Source organism: Chiloscyllium plagiosum, chromosome 18 (genome assembly GCF_004010195.1).
Source record: "Chiloscyllium plagiosum isolate BGI_BamShark_2017 chromosome 18, ASM401019v2, whole genome shotgun sequence".
In the NCBI taxonomy this organism is placed as follows: domain Eukaryota; kingdom Metazoa; phylum Chordata; class Chondrichthyes; order Orectolobiformes; family Hemiscylliidae; genus Chiloscyllium; species Chiloscyllium plagiosum.
This window is the reverse complement of record NC_057727.1, coordinates 40661814-40682555: the sequence shown is the minus strand read 5'-3', so window position 1 is coordinate 40682555 and position 20742 is coordinate 40661814. Positions and strand designations below refer to the sequence as shown.

Below are 20742 nucleotides of genomic sequence, written 5' to 3'. Positions count from 1 at the left end.
AAGGGCCTGTGCCCGAAACGTCGAATCTCCTGTTCCCTGGATGCTGCCTGACCTGCTGTGCTGTTCCAGCAATAAAGTTTCAACTTCTCATGTATTTTGCCAATCATCTCAAATCTGTATCCTCCAGTTCTCCATCTTTCCACTTGCGGAAACAGCCTATCTTTAATTTCTCTATTTTCAGCAGCTCTGTCAAATGCTATGCTAATCTTCTCTACTCTAAGAACAACATCCCAACGTCCCCACTCAACCTGGATAACCACTGTTCCCTGAATGACACTACAACAAAATTCCAATATAGGCTGAGTTCAAGTCAGTCTGATGTTACTGTGCAAGTGCGACTTTGCAAAGAAAAAAATTATATGCATTTAAATTAATAGACTGTTTTACAACAACAAAAAAAGGATAGCGGAAATACAATCTCTCACTGCTAGAGCGTGTCTGGTAAATCTCTCTTGAAGCATATCCGAAGTGTTCATATCTCTCGGAGTGTGGTGCCTAGACATAGGCATAATGATCCAACTTGAAGTTCTTCAATATTTTCTATGGGTTTGCCCAATCTTGAGCAATAACAAACTCTCAGAAGTATGGAAATACATTCAATAATATTTCATCTGCATACCCATAAACACATCCAGAAGAGAACCACATGGTCCCCAGTTTTCCTCCAAATGAATCAATTTCTGGACAGAAAAATCTATTTATTCACCAGTGATTTCTAAGAAGGAATTTTCACTTGCACATTAAAATTTGATCAGCACATCTGTGTGTAACTTAATTTCCAATCAGCAAAGCTACATGTTTGTATTTTAAAATTAAAATTAGACCAGAGCTCCACTCCTTCACTTAAATGGACAGAAGATGACATTGTCTCCATTTAAGTAATGATACAGAAAGGCACATTTCACTAACCTGCTTGACACTATTAGTAAAAGCATGTTTCACAATCAACAAAAACAATTGGATTGCTCACATAATGGTGGAAATCAATATAAAGTCATGTGATTACCTACAATTGCCATTAAAGTTGATTATGCTTCACCAAAATTAGCTATCTTTAATACCAGCTTTACTCGAGACAAAGCATCAACTTCAGGCTCAGTAATCAATTAACATTCAAATGATCAGTGAGCATCAATCTGCTCATTTAGGTAAATAATACACTGATTTATAGATTTTTAAATTTAATGCTGGCTGTTAGAAAAAGAAAGTTCGGTGAATATTGGTTTAAGTTAACAAGTCGACTGTAACTGCTGACCTTTAAAGTTAATTAAGCAAGCTAATCACTACTGAGGAGCTGAAAACTTGCCTTTGTTTCATGGGTGAAAATCTAATTGTTGATCCAAACTGTTAGCTGATGGACTCATGACATTTGAAGGTAACCAACAAATTATTTTCCAGTAGACTGTCCATGTTAAACTTTATTCCTATGTGCTGATATAGCTAATGAGTGACAGAACCATTCAGTGTTTAGTTGCAAATCTTTAGCAGCTACTTATTTAAGAATATTTAAGTTTGGAGTTATGATATCGATGAGCTACGTACAGCATTAAAAGACTTGGTGCACCTTGCGAAAAGCATCTAGTTTGTGGCACTCCTGTCAAAGGTTCTATCAATAAATAAAGTGAACAGAACAAACAAAAGCAAACAAGGTACATGTACTTAAAACTTAAAAACAATTACATCTTTAAGCCTTAACATACCATTTTGTGAACACTAAAATTAGGTGACTTGGCCAGGGCCAGTTGATGAATTTCTATTACAAATTTACGAAAGAAGTGTGATTATATACCATTTCATGCTTATTCCCATCGAAATGTACAGCATCAACTGAACATTAACCGTTTTTGCACTCTTGATCCTCGGCATGACAAAATCTCCTTATGAAGTGCATACATTTTTGCAAATTTATTTCATTTTGTTCTTAGGAATTCATATTTTTTGGATTTACGTCAAGGTTTCAGCCAACAAATTATGAGTTATGCAAAAGGCTTTACAATATTGTTCTAAACAGAGAAAAAACCTGAATTCAAGATTTTAAAAAGTTAGATCAACTACTGATAAGTTAAATTTCTTTCATACACTTTGCCCAAAACGGCAAAAATACCATTTATGATTCTGTGTTTAAACAAGACAACAACCTTGAAAGGAACAAATAAATATAAACGGAAATGGCATGCATTTCCGCACTGTCTCAGCACTGTCTCCCTTTAGGTGTCTCTATATGATGCAAAATACATACTGTGTCAAGTCTACCCTTAAATGGAGATTGGATGACATCATCCCCATTTAAAAAATGATATACAAGCATATATTTTACCACCTTGTATGACATTATTATTAAGAGTATGTTTCGCAATCAACAAAAACAATCATAAAGCCTGGCCTCTCAACTTCGTGAAGGTTTTTATTTTCCACCTTGCATATTGGTTTTGAAATGCTGTCACTGTTGCAACGTAGTAAATTTGCCAATTAATTTGTACCCAGCAAATGCTAGTCTATTGATACAAAGGACTGGAAACTAGTTTCAAAATGGATTATTTAGAATATTTTCCAAATAAGATTTAATACTTTTAATTCTCATCTAACTTACCTCCAAAATCTATTTTTCCAGTGTTCAGAGTGGAAGTTGAAATTTAGGAAAAAGAACAGAATTGCTGGTAGTGGTCTGTAAGTCCTTAGCAAAACTAGAATCATTGGGTATCATGGAAAACACTCTCCACTAGTCAGAGTCATACCTGTCACATAGGAAGATGGTCACGCTTTTTTGAAGGTCAGTGATCTCAGCTCCAGGACATCTCTGCAGGAGTTCCTGCTTCAGTTGCTTCATCAATAACTTTCCCTCGACTAGAGGGTCAGAAGTGGGGATGTTTGCTGATGATTGTACAATGTTCAGCATCATTTGTGAATGCAGTCTGCGTTCAAATGTAACAAATTCTGGACAATATCCAGACGTGGGTTAGAGTAGTAAGTAACATTCATGCCACACGTGCCAGGCACTGGCCATCTCTAATAAGAGACAATCTAATAACTATACCTTGATAGTCAATGGAGATGGTAACTGTCAACATCGAGTTACTATTGACAAGAAATTCAACTGAAGTTGCCATATGGATTGGCTACATGGATACTCACCTCCTGACTCCCCAAAGCCTGTCTACCATCTAAATTGACAAGTAATGGAGTCATACAGGACTGAGGAGAAAGTGATGACTACAGATGCTGGAAATCAGAGCTGAAAAAGGTGTTGCTGGAAAAGCGCAACAGGTCAGCCAGCATCAAAGGAGCAGGAGAATCAACGTTTCGGGCAGAAGCCCTTCTTCAGAAATCCTGAAGAAGGGCTTATGCCCAAAATGTCAATTCTGACCTGCTGCGCTTTTCCAGCAACACATTTTTCAGCTCATACAGGACTGAAACAGACACGGAATACTCCCACTTGCCTGGATGGATGCAGTTCTAACAATACTCAAGAAACTTGTCACCAAACATGACGAAGCAGTCTGCTTGACTGGCACGATATTCACAAGCATCCACTCCCACCATCACCGATGCTCAGTAACAGCAGTGTGTACTATCTACAAGATGCACTGCAGAAATTCACCCAAGAATCCTTACACAGCAACTGCCAAATCCACAACCGCTTCCATTGAAAAGGAAAAAGCAACTGCTACCTGGGAACCCTACACCTGAAAGATCTCCTCGAAGCCACTGACCATCCTGACTTAGAAATATATCACTATTCCTTCACAGTTGCTGAGTTAAAATCCTGGAATTTCCTCCCTAAAGAAATTGTGGGTCAACCTACAGCATATGGACAGCAAGGGTTCAGGAAGGCAGCTCACACCACCATCCCAAGGACAACTAGAGACAGGCATTAAAGTTGCTGGCCACCAGCAACACTCTCGTCACACAGGGAAAAAGAAAAAACAAAACTTTAAATTAAGAAAATTGTGGTACATCCAGATCACAGAACTTTGTGATGCTGAGACAGCAGAGGAGACCAAGAGTAGTGGTGTTAAAGTAAAGCTGAATGATATTAATATACACAAAACCTGAAAGAATTATGAATAAAGTCGCTAAGGAGCAGATGCAATTCAAAACTAAAAGGGAGACAGTTGGCTAGGAGACCCCAGAGACAATGGTGTGAGAGGACTGGGACTGAAACTATTGTAGGAGATTCTCTGGCTGTCCTTGCACAGAGAAGAATGGACCCAAGCATGGTCATTTCACTCAGCTGGACATCAGAGGAAAAGGTGCTGCTAGCATGGCCAACTACGGCAAAAGCTGCAGAGAGGTTGAGAAATGAGTGCACAGCAATCAGAGTTGCAATGTATGACTTAATTTAGACTGTTATATTGCAATAACACGATGAGACATGGAATTGAGAAAAAAAGGGACAGACACTAAATTAGACGGTACGAATATCTGAATGAATCAATGAATGATTTATTGTTGCATATCTTGAAAATGCTGTGAAAAGTGTTTTGCCGCCACAATCCGGCGCCATTTGAGTTACAATAAAGATGGAAAGAAATTACTTATATAAGAGTTCATCTTCTGTTGAAATTGGGGTCTCAAGCACAGCTTCAGCGCATCTGCCCGGTGTTCCAGTCATCAAGGAGTCCCGCTCCGGAAACAGCGATGACAACACTGATGCCACAGAGATCCCGGCTCTGCTGCTACTACTTCCACCGCCCCACTACCAGGAGTCCAGGCCACATGCCTCACCACCAGGCCATCAGGAGTCCTGATTCATGCTGCAAACGCTGCAGCCACAGGCCAGCCAAAACTGCTTTGGCCTCGAAGATGAAGAAGAAAGGAGAAAGAAAAAGAAAAATGACAAAAAGTAGATAGAGAAAATGATGATGCCAGTCTGGAGCACTATTTAATATGCCGGCGCCATTTTGAACATCTTTGGAGAGGGAAGGATGGCTAGTGATGGAGTGGCAGTTTGCAAAAACATTAAAACTTGACTGCTTTTTTTGGGAAGGTGAGGGATGGCAGCATACTTGAAAGAGAGGGTGACAGTATCTGAGAAAATTCAACCATTGTGAGCCCTCAGAAGGGAAGTCAGGTGGTAAATAGTTGAATGGGAATAGAAACAGAGTGGATCTCATACACAAGATCAGCTTGAAGAGACCATCATGGAATAGGAGTCGTCAAGCTACAAGATACATGTTAAGGGCTGAGGTGGAAAGGTCTGTTTAGCAGGTAAGGGAAGCATGTGACACCCAAATGGTCTCATCTTAATGTCCTCAAACTGAAGACAGTTAGTCTGTTTAGACTACAGAAAGATTAAAAATTTAACACAACATTCAGCAATTTAGAAGGAACACCTTTAAAATAAAGTACTTAAAATGCTCTATTCTACACATACATTACAAAAATTTAGATATTCTCTGTGACCATATATTTTCAAAGACTTCCAGATGAAAGCAGGAGTTAGATTAACAGGAATTTACCATTAGGAAAGGACCCTAAGGCAGCAGAAGGAACACCAGCATAAATCCCACGGAACCCTCCAGCGTTGTAGAATCCCTGCTGGCTCTGTAGTCTGGTTTTTATGGTATCCAGTGGGAAGAGTGTCAGATCCACACACATTCCTGCCAGGCCACCAGCCTAAAATGACAAGGATAAGTTAAGTTATCTTCACATCATCACATTCATGAACAGTTATAAACAGACTGCACTTTCAAGAAATTATTTTCTACTGTAAAAACCTTTATCATATTACTTCTTATGGCATAAACTTTTAAGTTATCCAAATTACAGGCTCAAAAAAATAGGATATACGCAGATGGTTCATGTGAAGCATATTTCTAAAATGTCAAAATGTTATTATTTTTCTGAAAGGACAAATGTTTAAAAATCACAAGATTGTTATGACCGCAAAGACCAGATTCCTGTTTAGTATACAAGCTGACCTAGAAATGGTGACAAAGAAATAATCAACCAAGGATTCGCACTGTAATAAACTGGCATTGATTCTATTACAACCATTGACTTTTCAATGAGGGCATTATAACACTAAAGCCAGAACACAGTATTATGTGTGATCATCTCTTTTTCACTGTTTATTACATCTTGACACTAATGAAGTCAATGCTTCATAATCACTCCCATCTATCTGAAATTTGAAGACTTTCTTATAAATCTTCTAAAAGGACTTCTTTAAAGTCCTAAAACATACATATAAATGTTGAGATATTTTGATTTTTAGACCTCTGTTCATTATTGCTTAAATGAGCTATGCATTGAAACTTTTTTCCCTAAAAATTGTAGAGCCTAAGGAATTTGTTAACCAATGAACACTTCGCACCTATTAGGTTATCATGGAGAGGTTCAGGAAGGGGAGCGACCCAACCTCAAATTCATAACACCTTCCACCCCGACCACAAAATCGGGCACTCTCATCCACCTGGCTGAACCGGTCCTCACCCTCAACAACTTCTACTTCCAATCCTCCCACTTCCTCCAAACCAAAGGGGTAGCCATGGACAACCGCATGGGACACGGCTGTGCCTGCCTGTTTGTCGGATACGTGGCACAGTTCCATCTTCCGCAGTTAGACCAGCACTACCCGCCCGCGCCCCCCACTCCTCCGCTACATCAATGACTGAATCGGCCCCGCCTCATGCTCCCACGAGGAGGTTGAACAGTTCATCAATTTCACTAACACCTTCCACCCTGACCTCAAATTCACTTGGACCATCCTCGACACCTCCCTCCCCTTCCTGGACCTCTGCATCACTGTCTCCAGTGGCTGACTAACCACAGACATCTACTACAAGCCGCAAATGACTGCCACAGCTACCTAGATTACACCTGCTCCCACCCTACCGCCTGTAAAAACGCCATCCCTTATGCCAAATTCCTCCACCTCCGCCGCATCTGTTCCCAGGATGACCAATCCCACCTCAAAGTCCCAGATGGACTTCTTCCATGATTGCAACTTCCCTGCCAATGTGGTTGACGATGCCCTCCAGTGCACCTCCTCCACTTCACGCGTCACCACCTTTGAACCACACGCCTCCCAAAGCAACAAGGACAGAACCACCACCAACCTCCATATATACACTGCATCATCCTCCGCCATTTCCGCCACCTCCGTAAGGACCCCACCACCAAAGATATATTTCCCTCCCCACCCCTATCAGCATTCCGGAGAGACCATTCCCTCCGCAACTCCCTCATCAGGTCCATGCCCCCCACCAGCCCACACCATACTCCTGGCACCTTTGCCTGCCACCCGCTGGAAGTGCAAAACCTGCACCCACACTACTCCCCTCACCTCCACCCAAGGCCCCAAGACATCCTTCCACATCCATCAGCCAGTTACCTGTACCTCTACCAATGTCACCTACTGCATCAGTTGCACCCGGTGTGGTCTCCTCTACATCGAGGTGACAAGACATCTTCTTGCGGATCGCTTCAGGGAACATCTCTGGGACACCCTCATCTACCTACCCCACCGTCCCATGGCTGAACACTTCAACTCCCCCTCCCACTCCATCAAGGACATGCTGGTCCTGGGTCTCCACCACCACCAAACTGTTACCACCCAATGCCTGGAAGAAGAACGCCTCATATTCCACCTTGGAAGCCTGCAACCACACTCCACAAATGTGGATTTCAACAGCTTCCTTATTTCCCCTCCCCCCACATCAACCCAGCCCCAAGCCTCCAACTCCGCACCACCCTCCAGACCTGTCCGTCATCCACCCTCCGACCTATCACCATCTCCCTCACCTTCATCCATCTATCGCTTTCTCAGCTACCTTCCCTCCAACCCCACTCCCTTTCCTATTCATCTCTTAGCCGCAGCCCACATGCCTCATCCCTGGTGAAGGGCTTATGCCCGAAACTTTGATTTCCCTGCTCCTCGGATGCTGCCTGACTGGCTGTGCTTTCCCTGCAACGCACTCTTGTCTCTGATCTCCAGTATCTGCAGTCCTCACTTTCTCCTCACATCTGTAGAGTGTGTTGGTTGCTTGAAGAACTCTGACTTAGTATTGATGAGCTGTAGTGTCAGCTTTGAACATTTAACACATCAGACTGAGTTACCTGGATGGTAAAAACAAGGACTGCAGATGATGGAAACCAGAGTCTAGATTAGAGTGGTGCTGGAAAAGTACAGCAAGTCAGGCAGCATCCGAGGACCAAGAAGATCGCCGTTTCTGGCAACTATTCCTGATGAAGGGCTTTTGCGTGAAACGTCGATTTTCCTGCTCCTCGGATGCTGCCTGACATGCTGTGCTTTTCCAGCACCACTCTAATCTAGACCCCAGAGTTACCTGGACACTGTTTTACGAGACAATCACACACCTTAGATTAACTACCTCAAATTCGGTCAGTGATCAGGGAGAGGGAGGTGTAACTACGAGCGAGAGAGGTAGAAGGATCCAGGAGGAAATGCTGAAAGATCTTCACCCCTTGAGCTTGTCTAACAGGTTTAAGATTCTTGCTCCCTGTGTAGATGAGAATGGTGACCGTAGGGAGGATGAGCAAACTGACCATAGCATCATGGTACAGGGAGCCATTCAATAGGGAGGAGTATGGAGAAATGTAGTTGTAATTGGTGATAGTATAGTCGGGGTAATAAGACTGTTCTCTGTGGCCAGGAACAAGAGTCCTAAAGGCTATGTTGCCTGCCTTGTGCCTGGATTCAAGATATCTCATCTGGGCTGCAAAGGAACTTGGTTGAGAGGGGAAGATTCAACTATCATGTTCCATGTAGATTCCAGGGATAACAGGAAAGGGGTTCTGCCGAGGAGATTAAGCAGCTTGGAGCTAAATCGAAAAGCAGAACCAAAAGGTAGTAGTCTCTAGATTACTACCCAAGTCACAAACTAATTTGCATAGGGTTAACAAGATTAAAAAGGAAATCTGATGTGCAAAGGCACTTGGGAGTCCTAGTTCATGATTCTCTCAAGGTTAACATGCAGGTTCATTTGGCAATTTTGGAGGCAAATGCAATGTTCGCATTCATTTCAAGAGGGCTAGAATAAAAGATGTACAGCTGAGGCTACATTTGGAATATTCTGAACGGTTTTGGGCCCTGTATCTGAGGAAGGATGTGCTGGTCTTGAAGGAGGTCCAAAGGAGGATTACAAGAATGATCCCAGGGAAGGACTTGTCATATGAGGAGCAGTTGAGGACTCGGTCTGTACTCGAAGCTGAGAAGGATAAAGGGGAATCTCACTGAAATTTACAGAATACAGAGAGACCTGGACAGATTGGACATGAAGAACATAGTTTCCACCAGTAGGAGAGACTAGAACCCAAGAGCATAGCCTCAGAGCAAAAGCACAATCCTTTAGAACTGAGAAGAAGAATTTTTCAGCCAGAGAGTGGTTAATCTGTGGAACTCATTGCCGCAGAAGGCTGCGCAGGCCAAGTCATTGAGTATATAGATAGATTCTTGGTTAGTAATAGGATCAAGGGTTACAGGGAGAAGGCAGGAGAATGGGGGTTGAGGAACATATCAGCCATGATCGAATGGTGGAGCAGACTTGATGGACAGAATGGCCTAATTCTGCTTCTGTATCTAATGGCTTAATTCTATAATCTGCTGCCTTGGTTGACTGCATGAATTAGTTTCTCCTGTAAAGACAGCTCTAAACACACAAAAATAATTGTTTGATAACCAATCAAGTTAACTGAAAATCAGATGATAGAATATAACTGGTTATTTCTGTATGTCCTCTTGTGTGCAACTACTGTTGAGTCAAGAACCTTTTGAGAAGCTCTACTTGAATTTCTATACCCAGTTTTTTTAAAACATGGTTTGTTGTAATAACTCCCCCATTTCATAAACAAAAAAGATGACAAAGTTAACATGAAAATGCTCATCCAAGCCGCTATCAAGCACAATCTTTTTAGGTATAATAGCAATTCACCATGTGGAAATTCTGGGTCCTGTGTGTTCTGACTGTATCTTGTTCACAGTATCCCTTTCACTCACCATGTTGAAAAATCAAAAAAGTCTTTATCTATCTGATCGAATCTATTTTACTTAAATAAACTTTATATTTATTTAATGCTGAAAAACAAGGGAAAAAGTGAGGGCTGCAGATGCTGGAGATCAGAGCTGAAAATGTGTTGCTAGAAAAGCGCAGGTCAGGCAGCATCCAGGGAACAGGAGAATCGACGTTTCGGGCATAAGCCTCAGTGACTGTGTGGAGTTTGCACATTCTCCCCTTGTCTGCGTGGGTTTCCAACGGTTGCTCTGGTTTCCTCCCATAGTCCAAAGTCCTGAAGAAGGGCTTATGCCCGAAACGTCGATTCTCCTGTTCCTTGAAAAACAAGGGAGTCAAGGAATAGGGGGAAGAGGCATAAAAATGGATTTGAGCCCACAACCAGATGAGTCGGGTCTTACTAGATGGCAGAATAAGTTTGAAGGGTGAATGGCTTATTCACGTTTTTAAAAGTCGTGAGAGACTTGAATTTACTTAACATCGTGCACAACACCGAAGTGTCCCAATGCATTTAACAGTCAACTTCAGAAATACAGCTGCTGTGGGAAATTGAGAATTCAATTAAACACGTAGTTATCTTTCAATTAGTAAACGCCATTCGTCAGGTTAACGAGGAAAATCCCCTAACTTCACTGTCACTGCTACAGCACAATGAAAAGTATATATAAATGTATATAAACAAATGGAAAAATGCTTGTTACAAAATACACAGGTTTTTACTTCAACTGTTCATTCGTTAATTGCTGGGTAGAAATTTAAATATACTAATGTCTCCATAATGCTTGCTGTTTAATAACAAATCTGCTAAAACCTCCGAGTAAACAAAAAAAACATTAAAACGCTCCTCATGCGGAGTTCCACGTTATTTTCTTATTTGATAGATGCTGGGCTAGTAAAATCAAACTGACTGATTCCTTCCTTTCCTGCAAATAAGTTTTCAAACGGCAGCCATCATGCTCTTAATAGAAGGGCTCACCCCAAGAGAGGCGAGAAACTCTCTCCCCTCCATCAGTCCGCTCAGAAAGTGCGTTCAGCTAAACTCGCGAGTGAAACGCAGCTCCTCCTGGGCGCCGCTATGGTCACTCCAGATACTGCTTCCGGGGTCAAGGCTGGCAGCTCCTTCCGGTTGCCGCAGTGACCCGGAAGAGTTAGTGAGTGAGCGGCAGGCATAAAGTGGCTGTTGAACTGGGCGGTGGATCGGAGTTTACATCAAAACATCCGTCTGCATCTCACATCAAGCTGATATCTTGAGGAAAAAAAAAGTAAACAGGTTAGAGTCGAGAAGGGTCAATGCTTTAAACACCAGGATCGATGGGTAAGGCCAGACAGAGGGTGGGGGTCAGGATTGAGCTGGCAACTACATCCCTACCTCATCTTACTCCTAACCAACACCAACTCTTGTTTTCCACCAAAGCCAAACTGTGAACATTGAAGCAAAATATGATTTTCAGTCAGGCAAAGAGACACCAACAGCCAAAACAATTTCAATTCCAGGATTGATGAACCAGTCCACCTTGTGGTCTGGAACCCATATCTGAAACCATGGATAGCTTCTCCTTGCCACAGTTGGGAGGAGTGTGATCATCACTACTTAATTTGTGTACTCCTTCGACTGCTTTGCAGATATTTAAAAGGCAGATCAAATTTCCCATTGGTAAAGGGTGGCGCAGTGGCTCAGTGGTTCGCACTGCTGCCTCACAGCACCAGCCTCAGTGACTGTGTGGAGTTTGCACATTCTCCCCTTGTCTGCGTGGGTTTCCAACGGTTGCTCTGGTTTCCTCCCATAGTCCAAAGATGTGCAGGTCAGGTGAATTGATCATGCTAAATTGCCTATAGTGCTAGGTGCATTAGTCAGAGGGAAGTGGGTTGACTCTTCAGAGGGTTAGTGTGGACTTGTTGGCCCACGGGGCCTGTTTCCACACTAGGGGAATCTAATAAAAGTGGACTGGGGAAAAAGTGATATAAGGGGTAAGGAAGAAAAGGTTGTGACAAAAGAACATTGTTCACAGTATTGGTCCAAGAACTAATAGGCAGGCTTGGACATTATTGAGAACATGGAAAGATTCTTCTACCTGTCACTTCAGTTTACTGAGGGCTCAGTGGTTAGCACTGCTGCCTCACAGCACCAGCCTCAGTGACTGTGTGGAGTTTGCACATTCTCCCCTTGTCTGCGTGGGTTTCCAACGGTTGCTCTGGTTTCCTCCCATAGTCCAAAGATGTGCAGGTCAGGTGAATTGATCATGCTAAATTGCCTATAGTGCTAGGTGCATTAGTCAGAGGGAAGTGGGTTGACTCTTCAGAGGGTTAGTGTGGACTTGTTGGCCCACGGGGCCTGTTTCCACACTAGGGGAATCTAATAAAAGTGGACTGGGGAAAAAGTGATATAAGGGGTAAGGAAGAAAAGGTTGTGACAAAAGAACATTGTTCACAGTATTGGTCCAAGAACTAATAGGCAGGCTTGGACATTATTGAGAACATGGAAAGATTCTTCTACCTGTCACTTCAGTTTACTGAGGATCTCTGGTACACCTGTCTGCTGTTCCTATGCCTCTCTCTGCAGGTTGGCCATGTGACTCATAGCTGGATACAGAGTCATTTCTATATGGTGCTTGGCCTCTAGCAGTCCTCCATCCGTCAGAGCACTCTAAAGCTTCTCCTTCCACCAGCTGTGGGCTTGTGTTAGTGACTCATTAATCAGATTGTATCCCACAGACCAAACTATCAAGTGCACCAATAGAGGTGAGAATATCTGTACTGATGGATGATGCAAGGGAACACCTTTCCAGTGCGTCATCTGAAAGGTCACAAGCGTGATTTTCAGCGATGGTGTTCTGTCTGACCCGGAGATCAATTTCTGACAATATATCTGCTTCATCACTAATACCTCTAATTTATAACTACATAACATCACTCAGCTGTGCCTCTGCCTCAGCTCAACCAAAGCTTTGTGATTTATGAAACTGAATATTTCAGTACTGCTGTGACCAATCTGCCAATGTCCATGAAGTTGAATTCATTTAAATCTAAGTCTGAACTGCTGGTGTCATAACTCACACCAAATCCAATTTGTGCAGGGAGTACACTCTCAGCCATGCAGTTGCAGTACCTGTGACATCAGTGCAAACAAGTAAACTTAAATAACATAAGGAGCTGAAACAGAAATTGCTGAAGAAACTCAGCTAGTCTGGCAACATCTGTGGAGAGAAAGCAGCGTTAATGTTTCAGATCAAGTGACCCTTCTTCAGAACAGAAATAAACTTGCTCACTGACTGACTATATATTCTTGGAGACTTCCATCATTTGTATTGTTGAATCTGCAGGGATGAAGTGGCATAATCTCACCTTACTAAGTGTATAGGCTTGCTATCTAACACTCTAGACTTTGCACCTGTGGAACTGTAACATGGGCAGCAAGTGGGATGTGGGAATTGTAGCTAGCAGTGAAGGGACAGCCAACCACAAGGTGGGCAACAACCATCCAGCCAGACAGTGAGATAGAGGCAGCAGAAACAAGAGCACTACTTCAGATTTTGGTTCCATGTCCAATGGGGTGTGGGTGCAAATGGGACTATATTAATTTAGGATAGCTGGTCGGCATGGATGAGTTGGACCAGAGAGTTTGTTTCCGTGCTGTACACCTCTATGACTCTATGACCAGTGGTGAAATGTAGAACGAGACCTTACTACTTTCCTTGGTAACAGGTTTGTTTGCAGAATGTAAACTTACATGTGGTTCTTCCTGCCTCCTACCTCAGTGAAAAAATCCTGTCTTTCAGAAATGCTTGAAGATATTTTCTAATCAATCAGTTCAGAGATATTATGATACACCTCTGGAGCAAGTGGGAATTTAACCCTGGCCTAGTAATGGGGACACGATCACTGCAGCGCCAGAGCCCTCTACAAGGAGAACCTGATGACATTGAACTTGGGCGATCTGGTCCAGTAGTAGGACCACTGCACCACAAGAGCCCTATAAATGCATTAATATATTTTCTAAGCAGTCTGTCCAGAAATATATTATTACACACTTCTGGAGCAGGTGGGATTTGAACCAGGTCTCCTGGCTCAGTGATAGAGGCACTACCACTGTACCTGGACCTAATTAAAAATGCCCCTCACCTGTTTAGCTGAACAAAGTAATTAACATTCCACTAACAGAATCCCCTTTCCTTTAAGCAAAAACTTGATCACACACTCAGTTAATTATAAAGCATATCAATGAGAAAAGTTATTTTCCAAATTACAGAAAAGGCCCTCTCTTCCAATAATTCCTTTGAACAAGCATTCCTTTTCAGTAAAGCAGCCCAGGCGTTAATGATTTGCATTGACCTTAGATGGTCTTTTTTCTCTAATGTTCACCAGCAAGGTCAATCCTTAAACTGTTCTCAGTCGCACTGTTAAAATTATGTTATCCCATAGATTCTGTTCACAAAAATGACTCCAAATTTTCAGTTACCAAATTTTCAGTCACTTCAACACATTACCGTATTTCCTGGCCAATATTTCCATTTCAGGCCTGCTGCAGTTGTCCCACAAAGCTCAGCGCAAGCTGGAATAACAGCACCTCATTTTCCACTTGGGGGCCATGAAGCCTTCAGGACTCGATGTCAAGTTTAATAGTTTTTGAACCTAAATATGTTCCTCTATGCCTTTTACCCACTATCACACCCCTGGTCATGTCACGTCATGGGCTGCTTTCAGCACCAGCAACCCATTTTTATCTACTTATAGTCCCCATTACAATCTTTTTTATCTCCTGAGCTTATCATTATCTATCCCTTCATAGACCTAACTGTCTTTTGCTCTCTCTCTCTCTCTCTCTCTCTCTGTGCTCTGCCTCTACCTGTTTGCTGACTTCTGTCTTCAGCATATATACCATCTTTTCCTAGCTACTAATAGTTCTGAAGAACCATCACTGGATGCAAAGCATCAACTCTACTTTCTATCCACATATGTTGCCAGACCTGCTGAGTTTCTTCAACAATTTCTGTTGTTTCACATTTTGAGCATCTGCGTTTTTTTTGTTTTATTTATCCCATATCCACACAGATTTCAACGGGCAAACATTTTTCAGAATGCCCTAAACATACAGTTTTCCTCAAAATGTCTGAAAAGTAAAATCCCACATCTGTTGTTTTTGCTGGAGTAGAGAGTTTCTGCTGCTCGGATACTTTTAACCCTACTTTCCATTTTCATGGTTTTTCTAAGCCAAGGGACAAGACATTTCCATTTTCATTCACCAGGAATATCACTAATTCAGCTGTACTCAAATAACCATGTGGAGGTTTAGCATGGACATTGTCACTAAAAAAGACACATTTTATGTCCTTCCTTAAGACCATAAGACGCGAGCAGAAATTAGGCCATTCAGCCCATCGAGTCTGCTCCGCCATTCAATCATGGTTGATAAGTTTCTCAACCCACTCTCCCGCTTTCTCCCCATAACCCTTGATCCTCTTGTCAATCAAGAATCTATCTACCTTTTTCTTAAATATACTCAATGACCTGGCCTCCACAGCCTTCTGTGGTAATGAATCCCACAGATCCACAACTCTCTGGCTGAATAGGTTTCACCTTATCTCCATTCTAAAAGGCCTTTCCTTTACTCTAAGGGTGTGCCCTTTGGTCCTAGTCTCTCCTGCCAATGGAAACATCTTCCCAAAGTCCACTCTGCCCAGGCTGTTCAGTATTCCGTACATTTCATTGAGATCCCCCCCCCACCCCCATCCTTCTAAACTCCATCAAGTATAGACCCAGAGTCCTCATTCTTGGAATCTTTCTCATGAACCTCTTCTGGACCTGCTTCAGGGCCAGTACATCCTGAGGTATAGGCACCAAAATTGCTCATAGTCTGTAGTCTGACCAGCACTTAATAAAGCCTCAGAAGTACATCCCTGCTTTTATATTCTAATCCTCCCGAATAAATGCCAACATTGTGCCTTCTGCACTACCAACTCAACATACAAGTTTACCTTAAGAGTATCCTGAACGAGGACTCCCAAGTCTCTTTGCACGTCAGATTTCTGAATTTTCTCCCCATTTAAAAAATAATCTATGCCTCTATTTTTTCTACCCCCAACCCCAAACTGCATGACCTGATACTTTCCCATGTTATATTCCATCTGCCACTTCTTTGCCCACTCTCCTAACCTGTCTAAATCCTTCTGCAGCTCTTGCCCCCCCCCCCCCCCGATCATCTGCAAACATAGTTAGAATGCCCTCCATTCCTTCATCGAGATCATTAATGCATAATGTGAAAAGTTGTGGTCCTAACACTGACCCTTATGGAACACCACTAGTCACCGGCTGCCATCCTGAGAACGACCCTTTTATCCCCACTCTCTGCTTGCTGCCAGACAGCCAATCTTCTAACCATGCTAGCACCTGGCCTCCAACACCATTGATCCAGAATATGTTGAAGGTGTTGGCCCCCTGTGTTCTCTGTCCAGTTAAACCTGTTGGACTATAACCTGGTGTTGTGTGATTTTTAACTTTGTACACCCCAGTCCAACACCAGCATCTCCAAATCATCATTGCAAAGGTAATTGAATACAAAAGAAGGAAGGAAAAGGTTCAGTGTTACTATTCAGAGGCAGGTAACTGAACCAAAACGGCCTTTCTACCTGTGTATTTGTAACACAGTAAAACTGAACCAGTAACTACTGGTTCTTAACCAGAATTATAAATGACCAATCTCAGACTTCACAAACAATTAACTTCCAGACATCAGTTTTGTACCTCATACAAAAGACTTAACTATTTGTTAAATATTAAGTAACTTTAGCAGGGACAACACTAAACAACTTGGTTATCTGATTAATATCTGTGCTTAAAAGCCAAAACATTTTTGAACCCCCAACCCCCGCCGCATTCTCATAGGAGACAGACAGACAAATAATCACAGTTAAGTGATATATAAAAGAAAATCGCAAACTGGCCAGATTACTTAAATCCTTTCAGGTTACATTGTTTCCCAGGCATAAATTAACTCGGCGAAAGTGAGGACTGCAGATGTTGGAGATTAGAGTCAAGAGTGTGGTGCTGGAAAAGGCTCATTCTTGATGAAGGGCTTTTGCCCGAAACGTCGATTTTCCTACTCCTCGGATGCTGCCTGACCTTCTGTGCTTTTCCAGCACCACACTCTCGACTCACAGGCATAAACGTTGACTCGTTGGCTGTTTTTCTGAGACATAGATCAGGGTCACCTCAGTTCACCAGGCAAAGGCAGCAATACTTCTAATTCAGGTTTCTACTCTTTGGGCTTTCAAATCTTTATCCTGTCTCAGCAGCAGCCCAGACATAGCTCTCAGAATGCATGGTTCCAAGAAACCTGAATACTGGTTCGGCCCTGATAAACTGATCAACTCCTCCTGATGCCTCAATTACCATTCAGCAATTGAACATAGGATCTTTTCAGACTTGCTGGAATCAGCCACAGGTACTAACCTCATTAATAGCCAACTTCTCCTATCTGTTTAAACACAATGCTCTCCCGGGGGTTGCTGTGTCAATAGAATCTTTTTAATCAAGACTCAGTCTGCAATTAACCTCCAAGCTGGCCTCACAAAAAAAAGCTGGTTTGACCTGTTCTTTTCTGTTTACCACAAAGCTGTCCCAAAGTCCACCAGTCTTTTCCAGCTCATAATTCAAAATTGATAAAAGAATAAAAATACTGAAAGATGAGTGAGGGTTCAAACAAGACGGCATTGATGAAACCACATCTGAAGTACTGTGTAGGAACAAATTACTACAGATGCTGGAATCTGTACTGAAAACAACAAATGCTGGAGATCACAGCAGGACAGACACCATCCATGAAGAGGGAGCAAGCTTGAAATACTATGTATGATATTGGTCAACTTACTTAATGAAGGATGTAATTGCATTCAAACCAGTATAGAAAAGGTATAACAGACTAATGCCTGGAATAGGAGAAAGTGAGGTCTGCAGATGCTGGAGATCAAAGTTGAAACTTTATTGCTGGAACAGCACAGCAGGTCAGGAATTCCTGAAGAAGGGCCTGTGCCCGAAACGTCGAATCTCCTGTTCCCTGGATGCTGCCTGACCTGCTGTGCTGTTCCAGCAATAAAGTTTCAACTTTGATACATGAATAGGCAAGGAATAGAGGGATACGGACAGCGCAGAGGCAAAAGGTTTTTAGTTTACAAAGGTGTCATGCATCAGCACAGGCTATGTGGGCCAAAGGGCCTGTTTCTGTGGTGTGCTTTGAATTATCAGGTATAAGATGGAATGTAGGTTTGAGGTTAAAATCAGACCAGCCATGATTTGATTGAACAGGGGATCAGACTGGAATGGCAGAGTGACTCCACGGTTCCTTGTTTGTCTGTTTATAAAGAATGACAGCCCATTTATATTGATCAGTAAGAGAATACTGACAGGATTTAACTGGTTAATAATCACACAAAATATAATGGGTGAGGTTAGAAAAAAAAATTGACACAAGGGATTGTTTAGAATTCCTACAGTGTGGAAGAAGGCCATTCAACCCATCAAGTCAACACTGACCCTCTGAAGAGCATCCCACACCATCCCTATAACCCTGCATTTTCCACGGCCAATCCACCGAGCCTGCACATCTTTAGACTGTGAGGGGAAACCCATGTAGACACAGGGAGAACACGGAAACCCTTGACCTCTTTCCACCTATCACATTTCCAATGCCCCTCCTCCAAGTCCCTCCTCCCTACCTTTTATCTTCTCCTGCTGAACACTCTCTGCTCATTCCTGAAGAAGGGCCTGTGCCCGAAACGTCGAATCTCCTGTTCCCTGGATGCTGCCTGACCTGCTGTGCTGTTCCAGCAATAAAGTTTCAACTAATGCCTGGAATAAACAGGTTGTCTTCTGAGGAAAGGTTGGACAGACTAGGCCTGTATCCACTGAACTATAGAAAAGTCAGAGACAACTTGAATGTAACATTTAACATCTTCAGGTATATATGGTGAATGTAGAAACGGGTTCAAAATAAGGGGACCCCATTTAAAGCAGAAGTGAGATGAAATCTTCTTTCAGATGGGTGAGAGTTCTTGAAACTCTCTTCCTGAAAAGGTGGTGGAAGCAGAGTCTTTGAATATTTTAAAGCCAGAGGTGAAAGGAGTTTTGGAAACGAAGAGAATGAAAGCTTATTGGAGTAGACAGGACTATGAATTTGAGGTTACAATCAGACAGCCACTTTTGTATTTTATTTGCCCTCGAAACCTCCTTAATTGTAATGTTTTTCTTCATAGTACTGAGCAGAAATTCATTATAACTGTCACCTGATCTTAGTACATAGCCAATCTAACTCTTCAATCAAGCTTATTATCCGCTATGTTTTTTCTTTGGGTGCAAAATTATCTTTCTGTGGTGATTCAGGCCAATTTATTTGGATAGAAATAACACTTTTTTAAGATTAGATTAGATTCTCTACAGTGGGGAAACAGGCCCTTCGGCCCAACAAGTCCACACCGACCCTCCGAAGAGTAACCCACCCCCCTCTGACTAATGCACCTAACACTGGACAATTTAGCATGACTAATTTCACCTGACTTGCACATCTTTGGATTGTGGGAGGAAACCAGAGCACCCTGAGGGTTTGCACAGGGAGAATGTGCAAACTCCACACAGACAGTTGCCCAAGGTTGGAATTGAACCAGGGACCTTGGTGCTGGGAGGCAGTAGTGCTAACCACTGAGCCACCATGCCATCCTATGGTTATTGCTTTAAGTTATTCCCAAGCCATTCTGATTAAAGTCACAGTCCATATATTTAAAGGTTTCCAAAGGCTGACTTTGAAGAATTATAAATTCTCCTTTGATCATATCCATAACAAATTGAATGTCAGTGAACTTATTTGACATTGAGTGGGTCAAATTCCTGCATTCATTGGCTAGGCCACTTTAGAAATAAAGTGTTCAATTCTGGTCTCCCTGAGAAAGATGTTGTTAAATTTTAAAGGGTGCAGAAAAGATTTACAAGGATGTTGCCAGGATTGGAGGGTTTGAGCTATAGGGAGAGGCTTAGTAGGCTGGGGCTATTTTCCCTGGAGCGTCGGAGGTTGAGGGGCGACTGTACAGAGGTTTATAACATCATAGAGGTATAGATATTGTGAATAGTCAAGGTCTTTTTCCCATAGTAGAAGAGTCCAAAACTAGAGGACATAGGTATAGGATGAGAGAGGAAAAGTATCAAAGGGACCGAAGGGACAACTTTTTCACAGAGAGGGTGGAGCGTGTATGAAACTAGCTCCACAGGAAGTGGTGCAGGCTGGTACAATTACAGTACTTAAAAGACATCTGGATGAGTACTTGAATAGAAGGGGTTTAGAGGGATATGGGCCAAATATTGGCAAATGTGACTCATTTAATTTAGGATATCTGGTTGGCATGGACAGATTGGACTGAAAGGTCTACCTCCATGCTGTACATCTCTCACTCTATGATTAAGTTAAAAATCACACAACACCAGGTTATAGTCCAACAGGTTTAATTTAATGCACACTAGCTTTCAGAGCGACGCTCCTTCATCAGGTGATAGTGGAGGGCTCAATCGTAACACAGAATTTATAGCAAAAATTTACAGTGTGATGTAACTGAAATTATACATTGAAAAATTGATTGTCTTTTAAGCCTTTCATCTGTTAGAATACATTGATAGTTTCACTTCTTTCATGTGTAAATCACAAAACCTTGTTTTTTAAAAGTTGCATTCTCGAGTTAGCTGTTAACAATGGTGATAGCTAGACAATATGTTGAACGTGTTGGCCCCCTGT

General features: G+C 42.3%; 1 protein-coding gene and 1 long non-coding RNA gene across 11 annotated transcripts in view; one reads left to right on the top strand and one right to left on the bottom strand.

The window, feature by feature from the left end:
- Positions 1–11052, bottom strand: part of slc25a26 (solute carrier family 25 member 26) — a 298023-nt gene extending 286971 nt beyond the window's left edge. For all 10 annotated transcript variants that reach the window (XR_006314323.1, XM_043708293.1, XM_043708296.1 and 7 more), the window contains exons 1-2: positions 10951–11052; positions 5460–5616 (exon numbers count right to left, since the gene is read on the bottom strand). Coding sequence is in view for 9 of the 10 variants with exons in the window: in XM_043708293.1 (XP_043564228.1) it covers positions 5460–5616; positions 10951–10983 (190 nt within the window). In the remaining variant the exon portion in view is untranslated. The remainder of the gene's footprint in view (positions 1–5459; positions 5617–10950) is intronic.
- Positions 11053–11127: 75 nt separating this feature from the next.
- Positions 11128–20742, top strand: part of LOC122559067 — a 43246-nt gene continuing 33631 nt past the window's right edge. The window contains exon 1 of the long non-coding RNA XR_006314326.1: positions 11128–11244. This is a non-coding gene — a long non-coding RNA (uncharacterized LOC122559067). The remainder of the gene's footprint in view (positions 11245–20742) is intronic.